The sequence below is a fragment of the Geotrypetes seraphini genome, chromosome 12 (assembly GCF_902459505.1).
Source record: "Geotrypetes seraphini chromosome 12, aGeoSer1.1, whole genome shotgun sequence".
Lineage (NCBI taxonomy): Eukaryota > Metazoa > Chordata > Amphibia > Gymnophiona > Dermophiidae > Geotrypetes > Geotrypetes seraphini.
In genome coordinates this window covers 65,481,841-65,506,871 of record NC_047095.1, presented here as the reverse complement: position 1 = coordinate 65,506,871, position 25,031 = coordinate 65,481,841, and the positions used below count along the sequence as shown (strand labels likewise).

The following is a 25,031-nucleotide window of genomic DNA, read 5'->3' as shown; positions in this document are numbered from 1 at the left end:
TCAACTAAAGCTCATCAGATATCAGAGCTTTGTGAAGAACGGTGCTATTTCAACTTACTTGCTAAATGTAATTTCTTTGACTCCAGACAAGTGAATGTACCCAACTCTAACTAGACTAGATAGAATGCCACAAAAAGCTCTGAAAACATGTTCTCAAGACGACTCTCCCAGCTTGAACACCAGAGCTGAAATGCTTAGAGCAGGGGTGTCAAACTCAATCACATAAGGGGCTTTACATTTTTTTTATTAATATGGCAACCCCAGCTTTTTTGCCCAATGCAGGGGCAAAAAAATTCTGCCGTAACCAACTCCCTTCCAGTTTTCTTGATTCCACCATTGATAGGTGCGTCTCCTGAATAAAATACAAATAAGCATTTTGTTGTTTTAGGAAAGCTAACATTTTTTTCCTTTTTATTTGATGGTTAAGGTCATTGACATTCAATGAAAATACTTTAATCTCCATCTATTTCCAGATATGTAATCCAACAATAATATTTAAATTGATGTAAATTAATATGATTAGACACCATTACAGTTTATAAACTTTAAAAAAATAAAGTTTGTTTACAAAAGTTAGATAGCTCTAAGTCTAATAGATGTTGGCATTGTAATCTGGAAGCAGGGACTCTGGATCATTTAATATTTTATTGTCCCTGTATTAATTATTTACTAGAAAACCATGTAGCACTATCGTATGATACAATTCTGTTCGGTATGTCAATGAGAACAAAAAGTAAAATTTCATCAAGTAATAATAAACTTTTATTGATTATGACAGGAGTCGCCATATAACATTACACCAGTAATTAGAAAAATTACTATAGACTTAACTACACCTTCTGGTGGAATTCGTTGAGCCATATATACAAAATGGAAAAAACAATTGCCATATAAAAAGGGAATTATAATAATTTGCTATAAAAAGATTTGGGAGCCATTGATAACTTATTGTAATGATTAGACACCATTTTACACTGTAAGTACATTTATAAGTATGGGGGAGGGGGTGGTATATAGTTAGATTAAAGGTATATTAATAAATAAGAATGTAATGTTTATATATTTTTTTATTACAATATTTGTGGGAAGGGTGGGTGGGGAGGGAGCAAATTTTTGTATTTAAGATGCTAATAGAGAAATTCAAGTGATGTGTAAAAGTTTAAGTGATTAATATTGTGTACTTGATGTAAGATGAAAAAATGAATAAAATTTTTTTTTTCCAATTCTTTATTCATTTTTCCATCTTACATCAAATACACAATATTACATCAGTTAAAACTTGTATACATCACTTGAATTTCTTTCTAATATCATCTTAAATACTTAAATTTATACCCTTCCCACAAATATTTTAATCAAAAATATCTTATAAATATTATATTCTTATCTCTTGATTAAACCTTTAATAGAACTTTTTACCATCCCCTCCCCTTATGTATAAATGTACTTTCATTGGAAAATGGTGTCTAATCATTGCAATAATTTGTCAATGGCCCCCAAATCTTTTAAAGTTATTAAAATTCCCTTTGTGTATAGCAATTGTTCTTTCCATTTTGTAAATGTGGCACAACGAATTCCACCAGAAGGTATAGTTAAGTCTACTGTAACTTTTCCAATTATTGGTGATATGTTGTATGGCGACTCCTGTCATAATCAATAAAAGTTTATTATTGCTTGATAAAATTTGACTTTTTGTTCTCATTGACATACCGAACATTATTGTATCATATGATAATGCTACATGGTTTTCTAGTAACCAATTTGAGATCAAATTGATTTCCAAAAGCCATGATACAGGGACAATAGAATATTAAATGCTTCCAGATTACAATGCGAGCATCTATTTGACTTAGAGCTATCTAACTTTTGTAATCTAACTGGGGTCCAAAATGCTCTATGTAAAAGGAAAAAACAAGTTTGTCTCATAGATGCGGACACCGTACATCTCATTTTCCAAGACCAAATTTGTGGCCATTGAGACGCAGTAATTTGATTCTTTATCTCAAAGCTCCAAATGTTCCTCAGTCCATTTTTAGATCTTTTATTTACAAATCCGTTTTATCAGTTTATACCACTGTGTGGCCTGGTGTCCCAAGAAGTCCACCTGAAAGCATAAGAACTCCAGACTATACTGATTATTGAGATTTTTCCATTCAGGGAACCCCTCCTGAAAAGCCTGCTTCAGTTGCAACCATCTAAAACTTTGTGATTTATTAAGACCATATTTATGTTGCAACTGTGAAAAGTCAAGCAGTTTACCATTTGAAATAACCGCCTAAAATCCGTATACCTGCTATCATCCAATGCTTCCAGATGACCTTAAATCCGCCAATTTGAATCTTGGAGTTTAACCATATAGATTGATTTGTGGATTTATATATTGGAATAGATAGATGTTAAATTATTGACCTATTGCAGAGTTTTCATGCATCCATAAATATTCTGTTTTCTTTATACACTCTAGGCATTTTAATATTAAGAACAAGACATAAACGTAAAGGGAACATGAGTCACCATTCCAACCACAGTCAATCTTGGGTATTATCAATGAGCTCTGGGAGGATCCAATACATATCCTGGCGCAAAATATAGGCTTGATGATACCTGTAGAAATTGGGAAAATTTACCCCACCCTCCATTTTTGTAAAGATACTAAAGCAATTCTAGGAGTTTTGCCTAGCCAAACAAATTTTGTAAGAATATTGTTTAACTTTTTATAAAAGGACCCCTTAAAAAAAACTGGTAACATTCCCATCTGATAACAAACCACAGGCAATATCATCATTTTAATAGTTTGAACTCTCCCCCACCAAGACAGATGTAGAGGATTCCACTGCTCGCACATTTCTGCTACCTTCTGCAATAAAGATTTTTCATTCTCTTTCATTGTGTCTTCCAGCGTATTTTTAATCCAAATTCCCAAGTATTTTAATCCACCTTCCTTCCATACAAACAAAAATGAATCAAACAAGCCTTTTGTATTAAACATCCACCTCGAAGACCATACCTCCTAACAAGTTGATGGAATACCCTCATACCTCAAAGCAACTTCTTAACCCTCAACCCACGCACGAAAAGGGTCACCAACTTGATATTGCTGCATACATGATCCAACACACCCATACACCAGATATCCACATCTCTAATGGGGCCTGGCACCCTTCCCTCTGGTCAACATCAACTGGGCTCAAAGCAATAATAAATATGAACCCCCCAAAAAACTTCCTTCAAAACCCACAAAAAAAATCGAACCCACCATATTCTGGGACAAAGTAGACCCCGCAATCCTCTCCATAGACCCTAAAGAATTCATTTGCCAATGGCGTACCTTAAGCAAAACAATCCTGAATGAGCTAGCCCCAGTAAATGTAAAACATAGAATCTGCAGGACATCTGACAAATGGTTTGACACCGAACTTCTCCAACTAAAAAGGCGCTGCAGACAGTTCGAAAGAATCTGGATAAAAAAGAACCAAGAACACACCAAAGTTGAATGGAGAAGCCTAATTAAACAATACAAGATCAAACTTTAGGAAAAACGAAAAGCTTACTACTCCAAACTAGTTGGCTTAGAAGCCCCAGACACAAAAAAATTCTTCAATCTAATAAAAAACCTCACTGATACCAAGCCACTCCTAGCCGCACAAGGAAACCACCCACCAACAGCCACCCAACTAGCAGACCACTATAAAAGCAAGATCACTACCTTCAACAGATCTACCTTCAACAACATACCAACCCACCTTGATGAGATAATAATAAACCCTACAATAGGAGAAGCCATTGCAGCAGACAGGACCTGGACCAACTTCCCAGTAGTACAATGGACCGACATAAACTGACTCTACAAAAAATACAGCCTAGCATCATGCGACCTGAACAACTGTCCCTCATATCTGCTAACAAATGCCTCCCCCAAATTTAGAGCCATCCTCATGCAATGGATACAAATCACACTCACGGAAGGTCAATTCCCACAAGACCTTGGAGAGATCATAATCACCCCAATATTGAAAGATCATAAAGGCCCAATAGATACCCCCTCCAACTATAGACTCATCGCCTCAATACCATTATACGTTAAACTTATAGAAGGTCTAGTTGCCCAATACCTCACCAACTATTTGGAAGACTACAACCTACTTCACCCTTCACAATCAGGGTTCAGAACCAATCATAGCACAGAGACACTACTAGTAACTCTACTAGACACAGCCCGAAAGCACCTTAGCAAAGGAAGAAGGATTCTGATAATTCAACTCGATCTCTCTGCAGCTTTTGACCTGGTAGACCACACCATACTACTTCAGATACTAGAAGCCATAGGGATTTCAGGAGGGGTATACAACTGGTTCCAAGGACTCCTTAAAACAAGAACATACAGAGTAAAGACAAACGATCTTAAATTAGACCCCTGGTCCAACCCCTGCGGAGCACCACAAGGGTCACCACTGTCGCCCATGCTTTTCAACCTCTTCATATACTCCCTTGGTACCACTCTAGATAACCTTGACGTAACATCATTCAGCTACGCAGACTCCTCCCCTTCGAAGCACCAGATCCCACTTCAACAGATAATCTGAAAAAAAAACACTAGAAGCAGTGGAAAACAGATGACAGACCACAAATTGAAGCTGAACTCGGAAAAAACAAAATTTCTATTGCTTGAAAAGGACAAAACCCCATCCATAACAGAATTAGAAATAAATGCCACCAAATACCCTATACAGTCCGCTCTCAAACTCCTAGGAGTGACGATAGATAGATGCTGCACAATGCAGGCCCAAATCAACAAGACTACTCAAAAAGCATTTCTAACCATGCGCAATCTACGAAAAAATAAGAAAATTCTTCAACAAAGAGCAATATAGGCTCATAGTCCAATCCCTAGTCGACTACTGTAATATCCTCTACCTACCATGCCCCACAAACTTGATAAAACAATTACAGACTGTACAAAATAAAGCCCTCAGACTGATCTATTCATTTGGAAAATTTGACCACATCACCAATGTCTACCTAGATTCACACTGGCTACCCATACAAGCACGAATTCAATTCAAATTATACTGTCTATTATTCAAAGCAATAAACGGTACTGCCCCCACCTACCTAAATAATCGCCTAAATCGGAACCTTACAACCAGACAAAGGAGAACTCTGACCCCATTTTCCTACCCCCCATTCAAAGGTACTTGGCGCAAGAAGATGTACGACAACCTACTAGTGACTCAGGCAGCGAAACTAGACCCCTCCATCACTAACTTGCTGACAGCAACAAGTGAACTCAAATCATTTTGAAAAGAAATCAAAACCCTGCCTTTCAAAAAATTTATCCAGTTATCTTAACTCTCCCCTTGTCCTTCTCCCTCCCTTCGTAAATTTCCCCTCAAATTGCTACTCTTCTTGCACTTTCTCCTCAAAGACTCAACTATGAAACCAGTCCCCTAAACTGTAATTTCCCTGTAATGTCTAATTCCCTTCTGATTTCTTCTCTTCTTGTAATTTCTCCTATGTTCGCCACTCATCTTGTAATTTTTCCTCTAAGACTCTTTTATGTAACCAGCCCCCTAGAGTGTAATTTTCCTGGAAATGTCCAGTTGAATAGAAATCACTAATGTAATGTAATGTAAACACGTTTAATGGAAGGACTTCAGATTTACTCCAATTTATCTTATATCCTGAAAATTTTCCAAATTTCCAATTCAAGTAAGCATGGAATGGTTGTTTCTGGATTTCTCAAATGGAACAAAATTATCATCTGCATATGCAGAGATTTTGCATTCCCGGTCTGAATAAGGAATACCCTGTATCTCCTTTACTTACTGAATAGCTAATAACAAGGGTTCTAAAACAATATCAAAAAGTAAAGGAGATAGGGGGCAACCTTGTCTAACCCCCCTCCGCAAATTAAAGCGTTCTGAAAAATTATTATTAATATACAATGTTTGAATCATTTGTATAAATCCTGAACCTATTCCAAACCATTCCATAGCTTGATCCATGAAGGTTCATTCCACCCGATCAAAGGCCTTTTTCTGCATCCAAGGACACAGAAAAAGCCGGATCTTTCATGGCTTTTGTTAAAATTTAACATATGAAAAGCCAATCTTGTGTTATTAGATGAATGTCTCCTAGCAACAAATCCAGTTTGGTGCATATCAATAATAAAAGGGAGAGCCTTGGCTAAGCGTAAAGCCAATATCTTAGCCAAAGTTTTTCATCTACATTGATTAATGAGATAGGCCTGTAATTTGAAACCAATGTGAGATCTTTATTTGGCTTTGGCAAAACTATAGTCAGTGATTCTGCCATAGTACCTGTAATGCAACCCTTATTTAGTTGAGACTGATATAGTTTCAATAAATGAGGTAATAGGGTAATTTGAAATGATTTATAAAATTCTACCATGAACCCATCACCACCTGCAGTGGATCCAACTCTAAGAGATTTCAACGCTGTTTCTAATTCTTTTAATGAGATAGGCTAAACTTTTTTTTATATGCTCAGGAATTTTCGGCCCCTCAATTAGATTCAAAAAGTTTAAACCATCTTTCTCTCTATTTACATAAGGCTCATAAAAATATAGGCCTTTATAAAAATTTAGAAATTGATTTAAAATGCTTCCAATTTGAGTATGTGTCTCTCCTTTCTCATTTTTATTGCAATAATCTTCATTCTTCTTTTCTTTGCTTTGAGATAATTTGCCAATAATCTTCCCGCCTTATTTGAGCTTCCATAATACAGAGTTTGTTGGGAAAATAAATCTTTCCTTACTATTTTTGAAGATATCTCATTATATTTACCCTTTGCTTTTAATAAAACCTGTAAGGTACCTTGCTCCCACTTATCAACCAATCAAAGAATTTGAGAAAAAAAAAAAATCACTTAAGGGGCTGAAATCTAAAACATAGGCTAAGTCACAGGCCAAATTTTTTATTAAGATACTTAGGGGTCCTTTTATTAAAGGTGCGCTAAATGTGCACCTGAATAAAAACTTTTCCTCTCTCTTTTAGGTCCTAGTTCACGCTTGCTGTCTAATATTTCAAATCTGACATAATGTAATCACAAAAAATAAAATAAAATTATTTTTTCTACCTTTTGTTGTCTGGTCATTATTCAAATCTTTTTTATATTCAAAATTAAGAAGTGTATAATGAATAATTTAGTAGGGGGTGGGGTTTCAAGTATATGATCTTATAATGATTAAGGGGCTTTGAGGGAAGGTTACATTTGTACTTACAAGTTATAATGATAAGATGTTCAAGTGCTCAAATTAATTGTTTATTATGAATTTTTGTACACTTGATGAAAGTTTAAAAATGAATAAAGAATTAAAAACAAACAAACACAAAATTAAGAAGTGTGACAAATGCAATTACAACTTGTTAATTGAATTTGCATGATAGGATGGCTGAATAATGAATCTAGACATGGGGCTAGATTCACTAGCCCTTTGATCCATGTGCAATCCGTGTCCATTTGTATGCAGGCCGACAAATTCACTAAAGGCCTACATGCAAATGGAAACAATTGTTGGCACGCCCCCAGCCAACTGCACCTGGCATGAATTAGAGGTAAAGGAGCCTAAGACAACATCCCTGCCAGTTTTGAGGCAAATCAAGGTGATTTAAAGCTCCTGGACATAGGGACATTGGATCATCTGTTTTATTGTCCTTTGATACTCAACATATTAATACCATACTGGAGTCATTGATTCCATTGACATATGAGGGATGATATTGCATCTCAAACTCTCACTGGATAGATATGTCAGCTTTTCCTTATTATGACTGAGATAGCCATGCAAATGGTTACCTGTAACTGGAAAAATTGGGATCGCCTTAATTTTACTTTTTAGTGGGCAAATTTATGCTTAAGCTATAAGTATGAGAAGATGAATGCGGATATGCTGGGACATTCTAAGATATTCGAGTTAGTTTGGAGCCCATTGATGTCTTTTGTGGATTCGTTATAGTTGTCTTTTATCTTTATTTCTGTTGGTATAATACACACACATTCAGGGAGGGGAAGGATGGGGAGGGGGGTATATCGTTTGTGTGACTTTATTCCCTGATGAAAATGTCGGTTGGGTGGGAGGGGGTTTATTGTTGTATTGATACTGATTGATTATAAGTGCTTATTTGATTATTATTATTATTTGTATGTACTGTATATTGTATTGCATTTTTTGGCAGCTTTGAAAACTCAATAAAGATCTGGAAAAAAAAGAAAAGAAAAGAAAAGAGGGAAATCCAAGATGGCCACAGTGGCAATGTTTAGGCGACAAACAGCTCCAAAACACTATAACTTAAATTTCAGGATTTTAGAGGTGGGAAAACCTAAGGGACGGGGCAGAAACTTTAAAAACAAGTTTTAAAGACCCCTCCCCTTCCCGATTTGCCTCACTGTGACCCGTGCTGGAAATGTGCTGCTGCCTGCCTTAGCTCCAAATGTAGCTGAATCTGGGAGAAGAAATCACTGCCTCATATGGACCACTCCATTAAATCTTCGGGCTGCCAGTAGGACCAGTGTCTGATTGAGCCTTGAAACCACACAAACCAAAAGGTGTGTGAAATGCAGTCAGCACCCTGCAGAACTCCCTACTGATGCCTGACAGACTGCGCTCAAGCAGTAGATGAGCAATGCTACAAGGGGAACGGATCCTGAGCTCCAAATGATTTCTGCATGCTGGCCAACAAGTACCACAGAGGGATTGTTGTCAGCCTGCTTCTCCTCCATGCAAAGCTGGACCCTCGATAAAGGAAGATCTTAGCACCAAAAACTCAGTCAAAATACTGCAAAAAGGAAACCTTGCCCAGAAATAGCTAAGGAGAAGAAGAAGAAGAAGAAAAAAAAAAAAAAAAAAAAATAACACCCAACAAACTTTTAGACTGAATCAGGTTGGGCAGACTAGATGGACCATTCGGGTCTTTATCTGCCATCATTTACTATGTTACTATATTACTGAGGGAGGTCATGCTGGATTATTTAGCCATCAATGTGGGCGGTGAGGCATCCCCTGGGGCAATCTAGGAGGGGCTTAAATCAGTGGTCCGAGGCATTTGATTTCTTGGGCTTCTTTTCGCAATAAACAGCAGTGGGCTAGGCTCTCTGACCTTTATAGGACACTTTCTAAATTGGAGGGTACACATAATAATAATAACAACAACAGTTTATATACCGCAGGACTGTGAAGTTTTATGCGGTTTACATAAGATTAAAAGAAGATACAAGTTGATTGAGCTTAAAGGAGGTGAGAAAAAGTGGTTAAGAGGTCAAGGGAACTGTTATTGAGGGGAAAGAGAAGTACGGGTCAACTGTCTAGATATTTCAGGAACAGATATGTTTTTAGGCGCTTCCTGAATTCCTCATAAGTAGTGGGCGAGAGCAATTGTTCTAGATTTTTACCCCATAATGCTGCCTGATATGAGAGAAGGTGTTGATGGTGTTTTTTCAGTTTACATCCTCTAACTGGGGGGGAAACAAAGGTCAAATGTAAGCTGCTCTTGTGTCTGTTGGCTGAGAGGGAGAAAAGGTCAGTTATGTATTTAGGGGCTAGTCCGTATAGTACTTTGAAGCAAAGGCAGGCAAACTTAAAACTTTACGCACGCTTCCATGGGCAGCCAGTGCAACTGCCGGTAGTAAGATGTCACTTGATCAAATTTCTTTAGCCAGAAGATTAGTCTGACTGCTGTATTTTGCATTAATTGTAAATGTTGCACATTCTTTTGGGAAATTGCTAGATAGGCAATGTTACAGTAAGCAAGTTGACTTAATACGAGGGATTGTACTAGGATTCTGAATGCTGACGTATCAAAATATGATTTAATGGATCTAAGTTTCCAGAGAGTGAAAAAACCCTTTCTGATTAAGGAGTCCACCTGGGCTTTCATGGTTAGGCGTTGATCCAGAGTTACGCCCAATATTTTCATGGTAGACTGAATAGGGTAACTAAGTTTATTGATGCAGAGTGGTGTTTTGGTGTCAAGCGGATGAGGTGAGGCAACAAAGAATTTTGTTTTTTCGGAGTTAAGTTTGAGCTTGAAGTCAGACATCCATTGCTCCATCAGATTTATAGCTTCTGATGCCTTGGGAGTAGTTTCCGAGATAGAGTTAGTAAATGGGATGATGATTGTAAAGTCGTCTGCGTAACTGAATAATTTTATCCCCAGTTGAGTTAATTGTGCGCCCAGAGAGGACATGTAGACATTGAAAAGCAATGGGGATAGCGGTGACCCTTGCGGCACACCGGATGGGTTGCTCCAGGTATTGGAGAGATCATAATTGAAACGTACTTGATAGGTATGGGACAAAAGTTCAACACCTCATCCCTGATACCAATGGCGTCTAGGCATTGTAGCATTTTCCCATGGTCTACTAGATCAAAGGCAGAGCTCATATCGAATTGCATGATCAGGGCATTGAGGCCCTTGCTAAACAATAGACACAGGTTATCTAAGATAGCTGCAATTACTGTTTCCGTGCTGAATAAAGGTCTAAAACCGGATTGAGTTTCATGTAGGAGAGAGAATTGATTAAGATATTCCATTAATTGGGTGTGTACCAATCCCTCCATGATTTTTACAATAAATGGAATGGATGCTACTGGTCTGTAGTTGGTTACTAGAGCTGATGATTCTTTACTATTTTTTAGGATTGGGGTAATTATTATGTGACCGTTATTAGTGAGGAACTTCCCATTTTTTGGTTGTGGGCTAAGTAATGCAGCAACGATAGTTTAAATTCTAATGGCGCCACTTTCATAATTTCTGGGGGACGAGTCCAGAATGCAATATGATTTGGAGTATTTGTTATATAGTTTGGTATAATTATTCCAATCTAAGTCTTGAAAGGAGCTCCAGATCATATCTGCTGGTATTTCATTATCTTGTATGTTAGTTATTTGATGATCACTAGGGTCATTTGCTGAACAGTTGATTCTTAGGTTTTTCATTTGTGAATCAAAATGCAGTGCTAAATCATTCGCAGAGGGTAACTTAAAGTGGTGAACGGGTAGAGTGTAGCAAATTGTGTCAAATAAATTCGTGATCAAGTTAAACAGCTCTTTTGTATTGATTCCTTGTGAACCATTGCAAGATGAGTTGATTTTAGTAGAGTAGAATGCTTTACGTTTGTCTTTTATCAGCTGCTTGTAGTCTGTCAGTTCTGTTTTTTTCCAAATTATTTCCAGTCGTCTAGCTAGTTGTTTCATTTTTAGAAGTTCGGTGTCAAACCATTTATTATATTTATTTGCGCTGCTTTTACTATTACGTTTAGGGACAATTTTATCTAAAATGGATGTGCTGGTTGTCATCCAGTGGTCCCAGAAATCGACTCCTTCATCTATCTCCACTTGCAGTTCATATTGTAACAGTATTTTTCTGGATTAATATAACCTCTTGTGTGATGTTCTCTTTTTATCATCGGACGTGTTTTAGATTTTCGATGAGACCAGATTAACTTGAAATAATAAGTGAAATGGTCAGACCAAATATCGTGACACCAGGTGCCTTCAGGTAGAGAGATGACGGGGTCTACGATATCCTTTGTGGACATGGCTACCACGTCTAAATGGCGGCGTTGTCCCTGGGATAAGCAGGTGTGGGACCACCTGCAGATGGCGCTGAGGGAACTTCAGCTTTATGAGACTAAAGATGCAATATCATCTGCAGCTTTTGAAGCAGCAATTTTTTGAATTTCATAATAAGGTGAATAGGATGGTTGCACGTAGGCTGCATGAAAGACGGGTTCAGGACAACATTTCAATATTTTAGGCAGTGGATGGTACTTTGGTCCGTTCGGAGGAGCAGCTTTGGGGATGTTTTGCAATTATTATAGGGATTTGAACAGGGACCAGGGGAGGGGCAACCGGAGCTGAGATTGATAACTATTTAGGCTCCCTAGGCTTGCAATCCATTGCGGCTTTTGACATGTTGTTGGATCTCCCGGTGACTTTGATTGAGGTGCAGCAAGCCCTTCAGTCTATGCAGCCAGCAAGTTCCCAGGACTCAATGGCTTCACTGTGCAGTTTTACAAGTTATTTCAGGATCCATTACTTCCTCCACTAGTACAGCTGTTTAATTCTTTGGAGGAGGGGTCCCAGTTTCCTTCCTTTATGCGCTTGGCAGGAATTACGGTCTTACATAAAGCAGGGAAGGACCCTTTGGTTTGTGCCTCATATCGCCCTATATCAGTGCTTAGTGCTGATACTACGTTTTTTGCTCATATCTTGGTGAATAGATTGATGTGCTGGACCCCCAGACTCATACATCCAGACCAGTCGGGGTTTATTCCGGGTAGCAGGTGGGTGACAATATCAGACGGGTGTTGACCCTGCGGGAGCAGATCTTACGTCAAGGATGGCTCATGTTGATGTTCTCGGTTGATGCGGAAAAAGCTTTCGATCGGGGGTCTTGTTTCGGGTACTTGCACGGTTGTGGTTTGGCCCCCGGTTGTTAAATTGGATTAAAGTTTTTTTTATACAGGACGGTTGTGTTGTGTTAAAGTAAACAGGAGTTATTTGACCCCTTTTTCGTGGGACTCGACATGGCTGCCCCATTTTATTTGCCTTGATTGTTGAACCAATAGCCCAGAGGATTAGGGAAGAAAGCTCTGTACAGGGTGTGGTGGTTGGGAACCAGGCTTACAAACTTAGTTTGTTTGCGGATGATTTGCTTTTTACTGTTACAGAGCCTGAGGCCTCACTTCCAAGGGTAGTGGCTAACTTGGAGCATTATGGGAGTTTGTCAGGCTTCTGTATCAATATGGCTAATTCCGAAATATTGAACATGATGGTGCCTCTAGAAAGCAAGGAGTGTTTATGGGCCTTATATCCTTTTCGGTGGGTCCATTCCACTATGCGGTATCTGAGTGTTTACTTTGGACCCCCGGGGATGTTATTTGAGCTTAATTATCTTCCAGTCCTCAGGAGGGCACAGAGAGACCTGGCTCACTGGAGGGATCTGGTTTTTTCTTGGCTAGGGAGAATCGCCGTAATTAAAAATGATTTTGCCCCACTTTCTATTCCTTTTTCAAGCTTTGCCCATTTGGATGAGCAAGCAATTTTTTGTTCAGGCTCAGTTCTCCTCTGGAAATTTATTTGGAGGGGGTGGGGAGACGCCTCTCCTAGGATTAACAGACAGACTTTATATAAATTAGTGTTCCTGAAAGGGGGTTAGTAGTGCCCCATTTGCTCAAATATTATCAGGCATCTCAATTACGTGCTTTGGTGGAATGGCAAGTGAAGTCTTGGGTTGTTACAGAGGATGGGTTGAGACAAGATGCCCTGATGCACCGTCCCTGGGCTTGTATGGGGGTCCTAGATGGGGAGGCCCATCAATGGTTGAGCTGACCCTTCGGGTATGGAGGAAGACTCGATCTCTCTTGCTGTGGGGTAGGAAATACTCATGATTTACCCAACTACTTTATAATTGGGAATTTTCCCCAGGTAAGGATGGGGCAGTATTTGAGACCTGGGCCCATAAGGGGCTAGATTTCTCTCATAAGGCGATTTGGGGACCTACAGATTAAGTATGGTTTGGAGCCCAGAGACCTTTATCCTTACCTACAGGTTAAACATTACATATCTCAGTCTGGTTTGTTGAATGATCTGCTTCAAGGTAAGACACAGTTTGAACTCCTTCTGGGTCCTGTCCTGTGTAAAGGGGATCTATCAGGGATTTATAAGTGCTTAATAACTTGACGGGGAGTTTGCTCTCTTTATATGGTAGCGTGGGAGAGGAATTTGGGGCGACAGCTGTTGTTGGGGAGTGGACGACCACCTGGAGCCATGCGAAAGCTCTGGGACTAGCTATCCTCATCAATGAAAATGGCTATAAAGCCTTACTTTGCTGGTATTATACTGTGGTTAGGTTTGAGTGTTGGGGTAGAAGCACAGGACTCTGTTGGAAAGGTTGTGGTAAAAGAGGGACTTACTATCATATGTGGTGGGACTGTAGGGTGGTGAGGGATTATTCGACTAAAATCTTTGGCGAGTTATCTTCTATATTTGGGAAGCGGGTTTCTTTTCTTTTTTTTAATTCTTTATTCATTTTTACATCTTTCGACAAGTGTATCAGAAAATATCATTTGAACTTATACAATATCACTTGATTAGCTTTCATATACAACTTAAATTATAATATTTAAACCCACCCTCCCATCCCTACTATTTCATATGCAATTTAATATATCATTTAATATATTATATAATCTTTTCTTTTAATCTAAACATTTAATATCAGATCATAAATCCCTCCCCCCATCCCTCACTTTACAATTGTACCAATAAGGGAAAAATGATATTTACTCATCACAATATTCTATTAATGGACCCCACACCTCCTGAAATTTGTTGAAATTTCCTTTTTGTGTGGCTAGCGTTCTTTCCATCTTATATATATGACACAGAGAGTTCCACCAAAAACTGTAGTTAAGTCTACTCCAATTTTTCCAATTAAATGTAATTTGTTGAATGGTTACTCCTGTCATAATAAGTTTTTGCAGAAATTTGACTTCAGCCTGCCTTGTGTTCTTACATCAATATTTTTCTGACTTTGCAGAATAAAAAATAATTTTCTGTAAGCTGTTCCTGACTGCAGCCCGGCTAGTATTGGCTGCTTCGTGGAAGTTGCCACATTCCCCTAGCTCTACCCAGATGCTTTCCAAGATGGATAAGAACATAAGAACATAAGCAGTGCCTCCGCCGGGTCAGACCACAGGTCCATCCTGCCCAGCAGTCCGCTCCCGCGGCGGCCCAAACAGGTCATGACCTGTCTAAATCACCAGAAGGGGCCCCCATGCCACCTTGGTTTCCTATTGAGTCCTATCTTCCCATCAAAGTCCTAGCCCTCCGGTCTTGCACATGCACGACCTGGTTGGGATTCTATATTTATTTTCTGGTTAGCTTTCTCAGTATCCCACGATCCTTTTATCCTTCAGGAATCCGTCCAGTCTCTGTTTGAATCCCTGTACCGTACTCTGCCTAATCACTTCCTCCGGTAGCGCATTCCAAGTGTCCACGACCCTCTGGGTGAAAAAAAACTTTCTTGCATTCGTTTTGAACCTATCTCCCTTCAGTTTCTCCGAATGCCCCCTCGTACCTGTTGTCCCCTTCAGCCTGAAGAATCTGTCCCTATCCACCCTCTCTATGCCCCTCATGATCTTGAAGGTCTCTATCATATCACCCCTGAGCCTCCTTTTTTCCAGAGAGAAGAGCCCCAGCCTATCCAACCTCTCAGCATATCGGCAGTGTTCCAGCCCTCTTACCAGTTTCGTTGCTCTCCTTTGGACTCTCTCAAGTACCGCCATGTCTTTCTTGAGGTACGGCGACCAATATTGAACGCAGTATTCCAGATGCGGACGCACCATCGCTCGATACAGTGGCATGATGACTTCCCGTGTCCTAGTTGTTATGCCCCTCTTTATGATGCCCAGCATCCTGTTGGCTTTTTTTGAGGCCGCTGCGCACTGTGCAGATGGCTTCAGTGATGGATCCACCAGCACACCCAAGTCTCTCTCAAGGATGAGTAATAATACTTTGTATTATCTGACAGCTCGTAAATCTGATAAACTGGGATGCTTTAACCAATTTGGCGTAGCTTTGAGCATTGGAGAACCATTCAGGCTACTACTAGCTGAAGGGGTGGGGAGGATATGGAAATATTGATACACTATTTTTGTATACTGGGGCAGGGGAAGAATGGGGTAAGCATGGAGAGAAGATGGGGTGGGGTAGGGGAGGGACCTGGCACCACCAGGTGTACCCCTAAATTAGGCACCACTTAGGCTAAACACTCCCAGCTCAATGGAACTGAGAAACTCAAAATAGGAGCAAAGTAGCAAAGACCGAGCTTGCGAGAGACCATCACACTGCTGCTGGAGACAGAGAATACTGGCTGACCAAGGACCATGACGTCCTATGTGACTGAGCTCAGTTTATTGCTCTCAATTTCCAACTGCTAGTAGATGGTCATAACCCACAAGTCTCTAGATTCATCTGCTGCTAATGACAAGAAATTTATATTTGTTTTAATACAAGTATGATTAATGGAAGGGCAATAGAAAAATAAAATTGATATACATACATACACACACATTACCTGTGCTTACTGCAATGCTCATACTTTTTCTCATCTGTAAACCAGGAGTTGATTGGGTTTGCATGGCAACAAATTCCACTTGCCTCGGTGACTGCTGAACGTTACTAGTTGCCATTTTAGTAGAAGCAGTCTGAAGAGTTTGAGCTTCCAACAAGCGTTGAATCTGAAATGGTTTAAAAAAACAAACAAGAATAATGACAGCATTCAGAGGCGAGTAAGGCTTCTAAAAGCCAAAAGACTGGAGGACCTAGACAGAATAGTTTATTAGAGATAGGTCATGTCAGACAAATCTAATTTCTCTGCATGACCAGACAACTGGTTCAAGGGAGAGCAGTAGATGTGCACAAAGAGGAATAGACTGTTGGAAAAAAAAGGCGATAGTGCCTTCGTATTGTATAGTGCAATTTAGCACACTTACTTGTAACAGGTATTATCCAGGGAGAGTAAGCAGATATTCTCATAGATGGGTGACACCATCAATGGAGCCCTGGTATGGACAGTGCAAAAGTGTACTGTCATTAATTTTTTAAGAAGTCTCGAGACAGCCCATAAAGTGCATGCGCAAGTGCCTTCCCACCTGATGTCTGCTTGCAGGACCATCAGCTCAGTAAAAAAAGCTAAAAAGCCAACTAGGGGAGGTGGGAGGGTTGTGGGAATATCTGCCTACTGTCCCTGGATAGCATCTGTTACAGGTGAGCAACTGTGCTTTTATGCCAGGACAAGCAGGCAGCATATTCTCAAAGATGGGGCTCCCTAGCTACTTCGGAAGGGATGGAGGGAAGTTGGCACTTAAATAGAGAATAAATTTTGTAGAACTGCTTTCGCCAAACCAACTATCCTGTCTGGAATGAGTCTCCAGACAGTAATGGAATGTGACTATTTGTATTGAGGACCAGGTGGCTGCTTTACAAATATCCTCAGTAGTAGTGGAATGGAGAAAAGCAACTGAGGCTGCCATTGCTCCGACTTTGTGTGCAGTGACATGGCCTTCCAACGGTAGCCTAGCCAAAGTATAGCAGAAGGTGATAACAGTCCACCAACCATGTAGAAATCATTCTCTTGGTAACCAGAGTTCCCAGCCTGTTAGGATCAAATGAGAGGAATAGCTGAGTAGAGGTTCTACGAGGCTTTGTTTGATCTAGGTAGTAAGCTAAAGCATGTTTACAGTTCGATGTATGAACATAGTAACATAGTAGATGACGGCAGATAACGACCCGAATGGTCCAGTCTGCCCAACCTGATTCAATTTAAATTTTTTCTTTTTAGCTATTTCTGGGCAAGAATTCAAAGCTCTACCCAGTACTGTGCTTGGGTTCCAACTGCTGAAATCTCCGCCAGAACCTACTCCAGCCCATCTACACGCTCCCAGCCACTGAAGCCCTTTCCAGCCCATCCTCCCGCAAACGGCTATATACAGACAGACCGTGCAAGTCTGCCCAGTACTGGCCTTAGTTCAATATTTATTATTATTTTCTGATTCTAGATCCTCTGTGTTCATCCCATGCTTCTTTGAACTCAGTCGCCATTTTCCTCTCCACCACCTCTCTCGGAAGCGCATTCCAGGCATCCACCACCCTCTCCGTAAAGTAGAATTTCTTAACATTGCTCTTGAATCTACCATCCCTCAACCTCAAATTATGTCCTCTGGTTTTACCATTTTCCTTTCTCTGGAAAAGATTTTGTTCTACATTAATATCCTTCAAGAATTTGAACATCTGAATCATATCCCCCCTGTCCCTCCTTTCCTTTAGGGCAGGGATAGGGAACTCCGGTCCTCTAGAGCCATATTCCAGTTGGGTTTTCAGGATATCCCCAATGAATATGCCTGAGATCTATTTGCATGCACTGCTTTCAATGCATATTCATTGGTGAAATCCTGAAAACCCGACTGGAATACGGCTCTCGAGGACTGGAGTTACCTTCCCCTGCTCTAGGGTATACATATTCAGGGCTTCCAGTCTCTCCTCATAAGTCTTCTGGTGCAAGCCTCCTATCATTTTTGTCACCCTCCTCTGGACCGCTTCAAGTCTTCTTATGTCCTTCGCCAGATAAGGTCTCCAAAACTGAACACAATACTCCAAGTGGGGCCTCACCAATGACCTGTACAGGGGCACCAACACCTTCTTCCTTCTACTGGCTACGCCTCTTTTTATACAGCCCAGCATCCTTCTGGCAGCAGCCACCGCCTTATCACACTGTTTTTTCGCCTTTAGATCTTCAGACACTATCACCCCAAGGTCCCTCTCCCCATCCGTGCATATCAACTTCTCACCTCCCTGCATATATGGTTCCTTCCAATTATTAATCCACAAATGCATTACTCTGCATTTCTTTGCATTGAATTTTAGTTGCCAGGCATTAGACCATTCCTCTAACTTTTGCAGATCCTTTTTCATATTTTCCATTCCCTCTTCGGTGTCTACTCTTTTACAAATCTTGGTATCATCTACAAAAATGCACACTTTTCCTTCTAACCCTTCAGCAATGTCACTCACAAACATATTGAACACGATCGGCCCCAGCACCGAACCCTGAGGGACTCCACTACTCACCTTTCCTTCCTCCGGGCGACTTCCATTAACCACCACCCGCTGGCGTCTGTCTGATAGCCAGTTTCTAACCCAGTTCAACACTTTGGGTCCTAACTTCAGCCCTTCAAGTTTGTTCAAGAGCCTCCTATGAGGAAACGTATCAAAAGCTTTGCTGAAATCTAAATAAATTACATCTAGCATATGTCCTCGATCCAGCTCTCTGGTCACCCAATCAAAAAATTCAATCAGGTTCGTTTGGCACGATTTACCTTTTGTAAAGCCATGTTGCCTCGGATCCTGTAACCCATTAGATTCAAGGAACTATACTATCCTTTCTTTCAGCAACACTTCCATTATTTTTTCAACAACCGAAGTGAGGCTCACCGGCCTATAGTTTCCTGCTTCATCCCTGTGACCACTTTTGTGAATAGTCCTTGTTGTGAAGGAAAGCCTCACTCAGATGTGAACATAGTTTTGGAACTATAGACTGGTTGAGGTGGAATTCCAAAATTACTTTAGGTAGAAATTTAGGATGAGTATGGAGGATCACTCTGTCATGATAGAATGTGGTATAAGGTGGATCTGAAACCAGTGCTTGAAGCTTACTGACGCAAATCAGGAAGACTACTTTCCACGCAAGAGTGGAAAGTACAACATTGAGATCCCAAGCAACTGGAGGAGGGGTTGGGGCATGGGGGGAGTTTGCCGGTTCAGGGGAGGCTTGCACCAGCAGTGGAGGGGTAAGATTACTAGGAGGGAGGGTGGTAGGGCATCACAAGGGAGGAATGGTGGGGTGGGGGAGGAAAAATTTAAAAAGGACTTAAACATCCATGGATTTTAGTATCTGAAGGGGTGGGGGGTCTTGGAACTAATCCCACACAGATAATGAAGGCTGACTGTATTTCATTGTACATGCTCAGAGCTGGATGCACTAAAAACGGCCATTAAGACCTTGTGGTTCGCTGTGGGACAATTTTTTTGTCCAATTTCCAAACAGCAAATCAATTCTCAAATGACTTTCCATGTAAATCAGTTTGTCGGATGTCCGCTGTAATCTCACCCTACAGTTGTTGGAAAACCGACTGACACATGCACAGAGCTGGTAGAGGAATCACGAACAGCTGAGCTGCAGGGGAAGCCCTGAAGCAGCCTCCTCCTGCCACTCAGCTGTTCAGGGTAGGAAGCCTTTTTATTTATTTATTTTTTAGTGGGCACAGATGTGCATGTTACCCATGTACAATATCTGCCCTATGAAAAACAAACAAACAAAAAATCCTTGTGCTGACCCCCTCCCCTGATGAAAACTGTGGGCCCCCAACTACCGCAGGCCCGGCACCCCCCAATGACGGCAAAAGGCCCCCGAAAAATGAGAGATAAGAGGGATGTCCACTCCCTCCTGCCTTGGCAACCCTAGTGTATCTGGGCCACTGGAACCCCCCCTCCCAATGAAGGCCCCCCTCCCACCAAGTACCCAAAGAAAGGCCCTGGTGATCTGGGGGAGTCAGCTCAGAATCTCCTCTGCTCAAGCTCATACCCCCCTGTGCACATTTTTTTTTTTGAAGACTGGCAGGAGGCCTTCCCCGAGAGAGGCCTAAGGCTCTGGTTGGCCTTGGTGCCTAAGGACTCTCCCATAGGGGGGGGCGTTAGGCACCCAGGCCAATCAGAGCCTTAGGACCTCTTCCCGGTGCATCCTGGGATACCATTTTGATGCCCACTCTCTCAAAGTTCTCTTGTAAATTTAACAATTTTGAACAACATTGTGTCCTCAGCAAATTTAATTCTCACTAGCAGCACGGACCCCTGTGGAACCCCACTATTCTCATTGGAGTGCAAGGAGAACTACTTTTGCGTTCTATTAAACAGGATCGATTGGCGATTTTACACCCTGAGGCAGCATGAATCATGAAATGCTTGCCATCGTTGGTGTGCTGATCTTTCACAAGAGATAAACGGTTTTTTTAATCTTGTTATTTCAATTCTGTACCGCAGACAGCTTTTTTCATTGACAGAGGAGGTTTTTTTTATGTCAGTGTGGTTAGTAACCTTGATACCTTTAGCCACATCTTCTGAGTAATAAGGGTTGGGTTCTGAGGCTTTTTCCTCCTCTAAGTTTTTGAATAAGCTTGTCTGAGTATGTTGAATTAAACGCTTTATGTTTAGTACCTAGCACGTTTCGGGTGGCTTGAGTTATATATCAGTTAGTTGAATTTCACCATACTTGTGTTGTTGGGAAGGATAAATATTGACCATTTAACCCTACTCTGTTGTCTATCTTTTAACCAGTTCTTAATCTATAATAGGACATTATCTCCTATCCCATGACTTCTAATTTCCTAAGGTCTTTTATGAGGTACTTTGTCAAATTCCTTTTGAAAATCCAGATACACAATATTAACCAGCTCACCTTTATCCACATGTTCATTCACCCCTTCAAAGAAATACAATAGAATGGTGAGGCAAGATTTCCCTTGACTAAATCCATGAATACAATCTGTAATTTTGTTCTTTATAATAACCTCTACTATAGGGAGGTAAGGAACACCTCTGTTCCAATAGAGGCAATCACAAAGCACAAGGTCTCAGTCCAGAAGTGTGGAACGTTGTGGCCGGCAGACTCTCTACAGGTTCAGAACTGGCTAGAAACAACCCTTTTTTTGAGACGTCACATCCCATCTCCAGACTGGTTACCAGCTCCTCATCCAAGTTTCAAGTTTATTAAAATTTTGATTAATCACCTATCATAATTTCTAGGTGATGTACAGTAAAAAAACAGGGAGTACATGTAATCTTTTAAGGACAAATGTTGCAACAACTGACAAGAACAATAAACAGATGTACGGTAAACAAGATTGGAGAAGGAAGAACTACAATAAGTTAAGTATACGTAAAAAGGGTAAAAACTACTAAAGGAGGGGGGAAAGAAATTTAGAATTCATGGTGTTTAAGGCACAAATTGGGAGCAAACTAAAATTGGGATGCATGAGTGAGTAGGATTATAGCTCAAAGGCATCTTTAAAAAGGAAACTTTTCAAAGCCCCTTTGAACTTATTATCTAAGTTTCCCCCCCCCCTTAGGTCAGCTGGTAATGAATTCCAGATTAGAGGAGCTGTTACCAAAAATATGGAATTTTTTTAGCTTTTGGGATAAACTATTTTCCTAATCAAGGTCCAAGGGAATAAAGAAAGCCAGAAAGCCTTTTGGGCTCTGCCTGGGAACCACAGTGGTGGATAGAACCCATAATTTATTTATTTATTTTATTTAAAAATTTATAGCCCGCATATCCTACAATTCTAAGCGGGTAACAACATAACATACATAATAAAAGCACTTACAAAGCTACAACATATCATTAGAAACATAAAAAAATATAAAACATAAAAAGCTTAAACAAAATTAAAAGAATAGCAGTAATCATTTATCACAGACTAATTCTACAAACTTCGTTCAAAACTTTAAAAAAAACCTCTGAAAACAGATTACGAGAAAAACATTTGCTCAAATAACCTAGTTTTAACCATTTTCCTGAACTGCAAAATACCAGACGTCTGCCTTATCTCAAAGGGCAACACATTCCACAACATTGGCCTCTATACCACCAATATAGTTTTGCGGTGGCCAGAAAGTTTCACCATGCTCAAAGATTGCACATCTAAACACATCCTGTTCATTGACCTTAACGCTCATGAAGGTTGATAAAAAACGCAATAAAGATTTCACAACAGACAGACCATCTTCACGCACAAGCTTAAACATTAAACACAAAACCTTAAATTGAATAGGCAGCCAGTGCAGATCCTATAAAATCGGGGTGACATGGTCAAATTCTACACTCGCACGATAATACATGCAGCAGTGTTCTGAACAACCTTTAAAGCCTGGACCACACACTTCAGTAAACCAAGATACAGCGTGTTCCAATAATCAAATACTGGGGTCAACAACACACTAATATTGGTCTCAAAATTGTCAACTGACAAATAATCTCTTAGTCTACATAATAGACAGAGTTTGAAAAATGCCTGTGACACAACTGCCTTAACCTGAGGCTTAAATGACAACACTGAATCCAAAATTACCCACCTCTCCCCTCATTCGTGGCCCACTAACAGCTGGTTAGGAAGGGGTACAACCCATTGTATGGTCTGGCCTAGCAACAAGTATTTTTAAAAACTTAATTTTGCTCCAGACCGATTAGCTCAAAAAAAGAAAAAAAAAGTATGTTTGGCTACATGACATGAAGTCATACCCTGTCCAGAGCATATTGATATACTTATTTAAAATAAGTACTATTAATTTCATGCAGCAACATTGTTGAATATACTCAATAAAAAAGAGCTTACCTACCTGAGCTTGAAGCATTTTTAGTTGTCTGTCCTGTTCTACCAACAGCCTGTAGGCATCAGCAGATAATCCCATCATTCCATTATCCAGCCCTCCTATAGATGTAGGCGTATGTGTACACGTTGGGTATGCTGCATAAGACTGCAAATTACAAGGGTTAACCTGGGAAGAGAGTCTCTTTCCTGGCGATAGACTACCAGTCGGAGGAGAACAGGTTTCTAGTATTCCATGGCACCCTTGGTTTATTGGGCTACTTGTAGTACACATTTGTCTACAGCACATATTTTGACATGCCAAGTTTTGCTGAAAAGCAGAATATGCATTGTCCGAAGAAACTTCACAATGTCTTTCTAGATTATTAGGAGACCCCATTTTGCTTATTCCTTGCCAAGCATTTGTTGCACTGTACTGGATGTGTCCATGATTTTGTAAACAGCCACAAACATGGGGAGAATGGCAAGTTGGTATGTGAGGAACCAACATCTCCATTTCTGTTGTAGGATTCTGGAGTGGAAGTGTGATACTGTGTGGGTGAGACTGTGGTGAAATCGCTGGAAGCTTAGAATTTGATACGGATGATCTCCTTAATGTGGGAGGAGCCTTTCCCTGGATGTCTGTAACATGGTTTGAACCAAGTTTATCAGATGACAATCTGGGTTGGTACACAGAAGTATCAGGTGAGGATCCACTCTGAGGTGATGAAGATGAAGAACCACTATTTTTTCTCACCTGGGGCCCGACTTTCCAATGAGGATTAGGTGCATGTAGTGGAGTCTGTTTTCCTCTTACAGGTTTCATAGCTGTTATTTTGGGGTTTATTGGATTTGAGAGTCCTTTCACTTTAGAAGTTATAACTGCGGTGCTCATGCTTTGAGGTTCATGGTCACAGTGCTGGTTTTGGTTGCATAGATTTTTTGATGCATTAGTCTTTCTACCACATTGGGGAACTAAAGTAAGTGGATTTTTACTATTTATAGTCTCTAGGTGCTCAGGGACAGTTTTTGATGCAAAGCTGCCATCACAGATAAAGGAAAGTTCAGGAACAGATGGCTGAATCCTAGAAATCTAATTTAAAAAAAAAAAACCAAAAACAGGCAGTTTAAGTATCTTCTGCATTTGTAAAATTAGTGAAAAAGTCTAGGCAAGGAAACAAATGTCTAAGACCTATCACCAAAAACCAACATATATGTGTACCAAAGAAACATGTATATTTGAGCGGCATACTTTTTAGAAGACATTTAGAAGAGCAGCATACTTATAGGTTTATGGATATAAATAGAACTATATGCATCCATTAGATACAAAAATTGAATCTTAATGTACATTGTACAAAAGGTTTGTTTGAGTCATTTTCCTTTATTTGGAAGGAAGATGGAATAAAATATTTAGGAATTTGGATAAAAATACAATGGAAGAAACAATGAAAGTGAATGAAAAATCTTTTACAGAAGGTTATAGAAATGTGTGAGCAATGGAATCCTTTACATTTAGCTTGGTGGGAGAGAGTCCAAACGATTAAAATGATGGTTTGTTACCAAATGGGTATGATACCAATTTTTTTCAGGGGTCTTTTTATAAAAGTTAAATAGTATTCTCACAAAATTTGTTTGGCGTGGTAAAATTGCTAGAATTGCTTTAGTGTCTTTGCAAAAGCCATTTAGGAAAGGGTGGGTAAATTATGTGCCAAGGTATATATTGGGTCCTCCCAGAGCCCACTGAAAATATTCCAGACTGGTTATGGTTGGAATGGCGACTCATTTTTCCTCTGAGATTAAACCATGTTCTTAGTATCAAAATGCCTAGGATATATAAAGAAAACAGAATGTTAGCAGATACATGGAAAACTTTAAGGTTTGTGAATAATTTTAACACCTATTCCTATAAATAAAACAACAAATCAAACTATATGGCTTAACTCCAAGATTCAAATAGGCAGATCTAAGGTCATCTGGAAGTATTGGGTATTGGCAGGTATAAGAATTCTGGACGATGTTATAACTAATAGTAAACTGCTTGATTTTTACAACTGCAACATAAATTTGGTCTTAATAAACAC

General features: G+C 39.9%; 1 protein-coding gene across 4 annotated transcripts in view; it reads right to left on the bottom strand.

Annotated features, from left to right (window-relative positions):
* Window positions 1–25,031, bottom strand: part of STIL (STIL centriolar assembly protein) — a 110,378-nt gene that overhangs the window by 32,920 nt on the left and 52,427 nt on the right. For all 4 annotated transcript variants that reach the window (XM_033916276.1, XM_033916275.1, XM_033916278.1 and 1 more), the window contains 2 exons: window positions 22,979–24,040; window positions 16,104–16,266 (listed from right to left, as the gene is read on the bottom strand). In XM_033916276.1, coding sequence (XP_033772167.1) covers window positions 16,104–16,266; window positions 22,979–24,040 — 1,225 coding nt within the window. The remainder of the gene's footprint in view (window positions 1–16,103; window positions 16,267–22,978; window positions 24,041–25,031) is intronic.